Source organism: Mizuhopecten yessoensis, unplaced genomic scaffold (genome assembly GCF_002113885.1).
Source record: "Mizuhopecten yessoensis strain PY_sf001 unplaced genomic scaffold, ASM211388v2 scaffold9887, whole genome shotgun sequence".
NCBI lineage: Eukaryota > Metazoa > Mollusca > Bivalvia > Pectinida > Pectinidae > Mizuhopecten > Mizuhopecten yessoensis.
In genome coordinates this window covers 31,910-40,459 of record NW_018408272.1, presented here as the reverse complement: position 1 = coordinate 40,459, position 8,550 = coordinate 31,910, and the positions used below count along the sequence as shown (strand labels likewise).

At 38.1% G+C, this 8,550-nt stretch overlaps 1 protein-coding gene across 7 annotated transcripts in view; it reads left to right on the top strand.

The window, feature by feature from the left end:
• LOC110458974 (centrosomal protein of 164 kDa-like) overlaps nucleotides 1–8,550 on the top strand; it is a 56,401-nt gene that overhangs the window by 31,403 nt on the left and 16,448 nt on the right. For 6 of the 7 annotated variants that reach the window (XM_021510973.1, XM_021510971.1, XM_021510972.1 and 3 more), the window contains 5 exons: nucleotides 87–230; nucleotides 1,579–1,644; nucleotides 5,553–5,636; nucleotides 6,313–6,381; nucleotides 6,904–7,097. In XM_021510973.1, the coding sequence (XP_021366648.1) occupies nucleotides 87–230; nucleotides 1,579–1,644; nucleotides 5,553–5,636; nucleotides 6,313–6,381; nucleotides 6,904–7,097 (557 nt within the window). The remainder of the gene's footprint in view (nucleotides 1–86; nucleotides 231–1,578; nucleotides 1,645–5,552; nucleotides 5,637–6,312; nucleotides 6,382–6,903; nucleotides 7,098–8,550) is intronic. The other variant, XM_021510974.1, reaches the window with a different exon arrangement.

The window sequence follows — 8,550 nt, the reverse complement described above, 5'->3', positions numbered from 1 at the left end:
TGGGCCTCTTGTATTATAGGGAGCATCACAGCACATAAGTGATAAATGTTGAATTATTTTGAAGTTGTTTGTTATTCTTGATTCAGGAGCGAAAGGAAAGACAACTCTTAGATGAGAAAATTGAGAGTGAGGTTCGGAAGCTGCAGAAACAGAGTGAACGAGACCTGGAAGAAGCACGACGAAAATTTGAAAGGAAACGAGAATCGATGGCGGAACAACTTGAGGATGAGGTGAGACGTAGTTAGAGAAATACCCAAGGGACATAACTCTGTCATCAAAACCTTCACAATTTTGACTTCAATTTCACTGGTTGATACTTTAGATCCACACAATCATATATGTTTGATTAAGAAATAGATTGAAATAATGTCAGACGTAAATAACTCATTAACATTTTGAAAAGGCTTTTGCCATGATTTTCTCTGCATTTAGTAAAGTATAGGGTTCACTTTCTCAAAATATGATAAAGGATATATGTTTAAGGGCAACATGAGTGATTCCTAAATTTAGATAATTACAGTTTTACTCACGTCGGATGAATTTGAAGTGAAGTGTACAAAATGTTAATTTTATCAACTACATATGGTATTTCACTTTATCAACTGATAAACACACCAGATATATTTTTAGCAAAAAAATAGCTTACTTAAGAGTCCTGAGTATTAGATGCAGTTCTGGAGGGGAAAAAAGAGAAATTCTTTGCCTTATAGCTCGGCTTCATGACACAGTAGGCTTATAGTTATAAAGCTGTGCTAGAGAAGTTATAGTTACATGTAGTTACTAAGTGTCTAGATTAGTTAAATACTTTCACAACCTATCTTACATTCATACAACCTCTGTTAAAACTTGGAATAGATTGATAATATTTGTTTTGAAGTAATTTCCATTTGAATTTTTTTTCCAACACAACCTCTTTACTACCTGATGGAAATATTTACATGTTTTTGTGGGTTTTTTTTTGTGAATTTGTCAATTTATTGCCTTGAATTACCAAGATTCTTTGTCCAAATGCAGGGAAGGGAATCTTATTTTTATCTTGTAAACTAGTCAACAGGAGAGAAAGTCTCTAAATCTGAGTTAGTATACTAGGCAACAGGAAAGTGGGTCTCTGAATCTTATCCAATATACTTGGCAACAGGAAAGGGAGTCTCTAAATCTGAGCTAGCATACTAAGCATAAGCAACAGGAAAGGGAGTCTCTAAATCTGAGCTAGTATTTTTGGCAACGGGAAAGGAAGTCTCTAAATCTGAGCTAGTATTCTTTGCAACGGGAAAGGAAGTCTCTAAATCTGAGCTAGTATACTTGGCAACAGGAGAGAAAGTCTCTAAATCTGAGTTAGTATTCTACTACTGTTGTTTTATAATAGAATATCTTTAGCAAATATATTTTACATTTTATAGTAAACAGTCTATAATGATTTCTTATACTGTGTTTCAAAATGCTGAGATGTCAGAGCAATACAGATTTTGTGTAGTATAGATCACTTTTATCTTTGAGCTGTATTTCATTGTTGCTTCATCATCATTATATCTATGTATGTATAGTCATCTACATCTTCTTCGTCATCATCATTAACAGCATAAACAGCAGCTGAAAGAGCAGAAACACAAGCTCCGGCGCCAGACTTCTAGTCTAGATAGAGAGGTGACACATGCACGCAGCATCTGTATCTATGTAGAGCTTGTAAATTAGTCTTGTCATTGTAGATATATGCATGCACGTAAAGCTTTTATCTGAATATGATTTATTACTGTATTTGGTATGACTGTTGGGATGCCCCTGGAATCTTTTTTACTCTGCATGCTTCAAATTTATCAAATGTTTAGAAAAGGAAAAAAGATTTCCTATTGTTATTCTGCTGCTGGGAATGGGTAGTTGCATGCATGGTTGACCATGGAATATAGAGAGGATATCATTCAAGTGGTTACTGATGGGGATTTGTATCTTTTGGTGTTCTTTTTTACATTTATAATTACATGATGATTTATTGACAATTACATTTAACCGGAAAACCAACGAAAGTACAAGCCTGTTGTCTTTATTACTAATACTACAAAAATTCTTTCAAACATCACTAACTGTCAAGGAAAATGCATGAAGATTATGCACAAGTTGGCTGTACTGGACAGATAAACTTACAGTTAAAGATATAGATTATAATTGGTCATCACGAGTTGGATATTTGGGTCTTCCCATATCAGAAAAAATAAATAATGCCCTTGTACCAACACACTTAGATAGGTTACGCCACACTTTAAGTCACTACTAATAGGAAGGAAACCTATAGCAGTTGTGGGAGATATATCTATAGGTATGGCTTAGGGATGTGCTGTCTTATTTTGTACTCTGTTCTTACAAACATAATCAGACTCTCATGGGTGCATGCTTCAAACTGCTGTCGTAAGACCTTAGAAATGAATATGGCATGCTTCTTAGCAAATTGTTTGCACTTTTGCTTGAAAATGTAAGGAGTTAAAGACAATTTTATTTGAGTTTTTAATAATAATAATTTCCAAACAGTTGTAAAAGAGAAAGTGACACGTTCACTTTTCTTTGACACTTTGGATGATTTCAGTTATTGGATTCTTCATTTGATTCCTTTATAACAAAAAAATCATTATAAAGTTGATTAATTTTTATGGAATATTTATTGACTGCCCTTTCATCTATGGAAAATTAGTGGGTATTTGCTGTATCACCTTAAGACACTTTGATGCACTTCTCAATTTCTCCAAACTTTGGTAAGGGGGGAAATTCAAAAACATGGATAGGAAAATCCCTGAAATACTAATCTGGTATAGGTTACACAAAGCTATTTTCCCCCTCACTATTTTAAGAAGACAGGAGGCCTATGCTGTTACTGATATCCGTCCCGTCTCATCTTGTCACCGAGATTTTGTACAAAAGTCAAGTATAAGAATACCTTGGATGAATTGCTAATCCATTGAATTCAGGGTCCCAAGGTCACTTGCTATTTATAACTTAACCACAGGACCAAAAGGGCATTCCTGTCCTACAGATCTTTTGTATATATTTTTTGGTAGAGAACACAACCTGATAGTGTTTATGTGCACTATATGCTTGTTGGTATATGGGCTCTCGTCTCTGCATGTGTCAATGCACTCCATCTTATAACCGTTTATAATCACATGTGTTTATTGCTATTGACTTGTCAGTTTATCTTTGATCATTAAATCATGTGTTTAATTTTATGTTAATTCTAGAATGCACATTTTGGCTGATGATCACATGTTTTTTCAGATTTTGACTTTCAAACAGTTGTAAACAACATAATAAAAATGTAATTATAAAATGTGAACGGTAAAACACTGGGTGAATATGGGTTTCACTGGGTTACAGTTCTGAGTAGGGGAGGGGGAGAGGGTAACATTATAAGTTAAGTTCTGGGCTACAGTTGTTCTGTGAGTAAGGGAGTTGGAGAGGGTAACATTATAAGTTAAGATCTGGGCTGCAGTTGTTCTGTGAGTAGGGGAGGGGGAGAGGGTAACATTATAAGTAAAGCTCTGGGTCACAGTTGTTCTGTGAGTAAGGGAGTTGGAGAGGGTAACATTATAAGTTAAGTTCTGGGCTACAGTTGTTCTGTGAGTAAGGGGGGGGGAGAGGGTAACATTATAAGTTAAGTTCTGGGTTACAGTTGTCTTGTGAGTAAGGGAGGGGGAGAGGGTAACATTGTAAGTAAAGCTCTGGGTTACAGTTGTTATGTGAGTAAGGGAGGGGGAGAGGGCAACATTGTAAGTTAAGTTCTGGGTTACAGTTCTGAGTAGGGGAGGGGGAGAGGGTTACATTATAAGATAAGTTCTGGGTTACAGTTGTTCTGTGAGCAAGGGAGGCGGAGAGGGAAACATTATAAGTGAAGCTCTGGGTTGCAGTTGTTCTGTGAGTAAGGGAGTTGGAGAGGGTAACATTATAAGTTAAGTTCTGGGCTACAGTTGTTCTGTGAGTAAGGGAGGGGAGAGGGGAACATTATAAGTGAAGCTCTGGGTTACAGTTGTTCTGTGAGTAAGAGAGGGGGAGAGGGTAACATTATAAGTTAAGTTCTGGGTTTCAGTTGTCTTTTGAGTAAGGGAGGGGGAGAGGGTTACATAATAAGATAAGTTCTGTGAGTAAGGGAGGGGGAGATGGTTACATAATAAGATAAGTTCTGTGAGTAAGGGAGGGGGAGATGGTTACATAATAAGATAAGTTCTGTGAGTAAGGGAGGGGAGAGGGTAACCTTATAAGTGAAGCTGTGGGTTACAGTTGTTCTGTGAGTAGGGGAGGGGGAGAGGGTTACATTATAAGTGAAGCTCTGGGTTACAATTGTTCTGTGAGTAAGGGAGGGGAGAGGGTTACGTTATAAGATAAGTTTTGGGTTATAGTTGTTCTGTGAGTAAGGGAGGAGGAGAGGGTAACATTTTAAGTTAAGTTCTTGGTTACAGTTGTTCTGTGAATAAGGGAGGTGGAGAGGGTAACATTGTAAGTGAAGCTGTGGGTTACAGTTCTGTGAGTAAGGGAGGGGAGAGGGGAACGTTATAAGTGAAGCTCTGGGTCACAGTTGTTCTGTGAGTAAGGGAGTTGGAGAGGGTAACATTATAAGTTAAGATCTGGGTTTCAGTTGTTCTGTGAGTAAGGGAGTTGGAGAGGGTAACATTATAAGTTAAGATCTGGGTTTCAGTTGTTCTGTGAGTAAGGGAGGAGGAGAGGGTAACATTTTAAGTTAAGTTCTTGGTTACAGTTGTTCTGTGAGTAGGGGAGGGGGAGAGGGTTACATTATAAGTGAAGCTGTGGGTTACAGTTCTGTGAGTAAGGGAGGGGAGAGGGGAACGTTATAAGTGAAGCTCTGGGTCACAGTTCTAGTTTAATGTCTGATTCACCACTGTTGTCCGTGACAGTCAGTGTGCATTTTAGTATAAAAATGAGCAAACTTTATATTTTTAAATATGTGAGCTACAGCATAAAGTTCGGCAAACATTTCAGAAATCTTTGAATTATTGCATATAGTAAGGGAGGGGGAGAGGGTAACATTGTAAGTAAAGCTCTGGGTTACAGTTGTTATGTGAGTAAGGGAGGGGGAGAGGGCAACATTGTAAGTTAAGTTCTGGGTTACACTTGTTCTGTGAGTAAGGGAGGGGGAGAGAGTAACATTGTAAGTTAAGTTCTGGGTTACAGTTGTTCTGTGAGTAAGGGAGGGGAGAGGGGAACGTTATAAGTGAAGCTCTGGGTCACAGTTCTAGTTTAATGTCTGATTCACCACTGTTGTCCGTGACAGTCAGTGTGCATTTTAGTACAAAAATGAGCAAACTTTTTATTTTTAAATATTTGAGCTACAGCAAAAAGTTCGGCAAACATTTCAGAAATCTTTGAATTATTGCATATATAAAGCTGGTTATTTTCGAGTGAAGTTATCTCATAGAATTTTCTGATTTCTGTGATATTGACAACAATTCAGGAGTTATATCATTCTGAAGTGAATATTGAGGTTCAATAATAAATGAATGAATTAAGGTGTGTGTGACTATCGTATATTGTTATGTATAATTTCTTGTTTAAAGGAGGAAGAATATCAAGAAAAAATAGCTGAATTTGAAAGAAAAAAGACAAACCTAGAAAAGTCTGCAAAGAATTTAGATACTCAGGTTTGTATTAAATATGACTTGATGTACTGGCAATTCAAACCATTGCTATGTTTAAGAATTTGAATATTTAAAAACCAACCACATTAAGATTATTCTAAATTTCTTACATGTCACATGCTCATATTTATAAAAATAAACCTGTATTCTGGCTTACTAGGGACTTACGAACTGTGTCACCTATTTAACTGAACTGTAAACTTACTTGATGGTGTCTATTTGTGCATGCCGATTGTGGGGAAAATTTGCATTTTCCCTGAAGTTTTTGTAGCATGTGACATGCTACAAAAACTTCATGGAAAATGCAAATTTTTAAATATATACTAGCCGCTTCCTATCGACTCGGCTAGGGAGAATTTCTCTTCAACTCATTTGGTTGAGCATAAGACTAGTAAACCAGAGGTCCCAGGTTTGACTCCTAGCGAAAGCATTGAAAATGAATGACCTCTGTTATATGTATTTTCAAAGAATTGTTTTTTTCTCCTGTGCTAGGTCACATGGCACACCTGATATAGGTATTAGATGGTCTGGGATGGGTGCTAGTGTCTGTGCTTTAAGGTTCAAGTTTGCTGGTTCTCTACAGGAAAAACAACAACAGAATACACAATGCCTCTAACACAAATGCAGGCACAAATTGTCAACATTCTTTAAATTGTGTTTTGCTTTTTTTCTTACACAGGAGAAGAAGTTGGAGGAGAGAAGAAAGAAATTTCGAGAAGATAAAGATAACTTTGAGTTGGATCAAGATGTAAGTTTATATTTATTGCTATTTTGTTGCAGAATAAATTCATTTCTTCAAGCTTTTGTCCATGGCAGGTCAAGTAAAGAGTAAAGAGTAAAGCAGTAATGGAATAAAAAGAATTACATGACAGGTACTTTCTTGAAGCAGACATTACTGTAAATGTGATGTATAAATGACTGCAATATGGTTTTGTTCAAAATTCATTTTTTTTTTAGCTCAAAATGAGTTCAGTTTTACTAAAGTTACATTGGAATGTTCATTACCTTATAAACCTGGGGCCTGATCTTTTGTATGGAACAACAGGCTTGTCTGTTTTTAAATGTAACATTTTCGGGTATAAACCCTGGCGTACCTGCAAGTGTTTATGCAGGCCTTACAAGGCTTTGTCAAGGCTCGCCTGAAAGCAGCATCAGATTACTAGGTCCAGTCTTATATAATAAGCGGAAAACTCTGGTTCAACCGTTTGGATAGTGATAAATTAAAGCGGCCCTGGACACAAAGCCTTCATGTCCCTTGTTTTTCCTACAGGAGGCATTCTCCAGTAAGAACAATCAGCTAAGTACACGGGAGTTGGAGAGGCTGAAGGAAGAACGGAAACAGATCCAGGAAGAAATAACAACAGAGAATGACACACTGGAACAACTCAAGACAGAACGCCGCACCATTGAGTCGGACATCACAAAAATGAAGATGACACGAGAAAATAACACCAGGAAACTCAAGTAAGATATATCATGGAGAATTGTAAGGCATTAGTGTAGAACAACCTAATGAATGTTAATTAGAGCCCTGCATTGGAGATGCTCGTGCCCTATAGTAATCACCAAATCCATGTGTCTGTCCATCCATACTTTCATTTCTAGAGATTATCTCAGTATCCAAAAGACTTATCTTTCTAAAATTGGCATAGTGATACACTGTGATGTGTAGATGTGCAATATGTGTTTAAAAATTGTCTAAGGTCAAGGTCACTGTTACTAAAAGTATACAATCTTATCTCCAAATCCAAATGACTAATCTTAATAAAAATGTACATGGCGATACACGGTGATAATTAGGTGTGCAATAGGGGTTAAAGGTCAAGGTCACTGTTCCTACACATATACCACAGGGGTATGGTCAGGCACATGGCGGGACCCTTGCTGACCTGTCAGTGTTCTAGTGTCTTATTAGCTCACCTGGTCCAAATGACCAAGGTGAGCTTATGCCATGCCATTGCGTCCGTCGTCCGTACGTCCGTACGTCAACAATTTCTTTAAACGACTTCTTCTTAACCACTGATTGGAATTCAACTAAATTTGACTGGAAGCATCCCTAGGTGTCAGGGGATTCAAAATTGTACAAATGGTTGGGCTGACCCCCCAGGGGGCTGAGGGGCGGGGCCAAAAGGAGTCCATTTGGCTATATTGCTTTAAGCGACTTCTTCTCTGGAACTAAGAAGTCGATGTCAACCATATTTAATGAGCTGACTCCCCAGGGGGCTGAGAGGCGGGGCAAAAAGGGGTCAATTTTGCAATATTGCTATAAGCGACTTCTTCTCTGGAACTAAGAGGTGGATATCAACCATATTTGACTGGAAGCATCCCTAGGTGGTGGGTATTCAATATTATACAAATGGTGGGGCAGAGCCCCCAGGGGGCTGAGGGCGGGGCCAAAAAGGGGGCAATTTTGCTATATTGCTATAAACTACTGTAGAACTATGCCATGGATATTGATCATATTTGGTCGGAAGCGTTCATGAGAGGCAGGGATTCAAAATTGTACAAATGGTGGGGCTGACCCCCCGGGCTAAGGGGTGGGGCCAAAAAAAGTGTATTACTTGAAATGGTTGAGATCCCCACCATATAACCATGGTATACAATTGCTGAGTATAAAGAGAAGAATGCACATTTGCTTCCAGGATGGCTATAGGGTCTGGCCCCATCCTTGGAGACATAGTCTCTGGGCCATAACTTTAAAACTGTTGAGATCCCCACCCCAAAACTATATATATAAATGCTGGGCATAAAAAGACGAATGCAGTCATGATATCAGAATTGACCCCAGGGTCTGCCCCACCCTTGCAGACTTAACCCCTGGGTCATAACTTTGAAATGGTTGAGATCCCCCACCCCAAAACTATATATACAAATGCTGGGCAAAAAGAGACAAATGCAGTCACGATATTAGAATTGA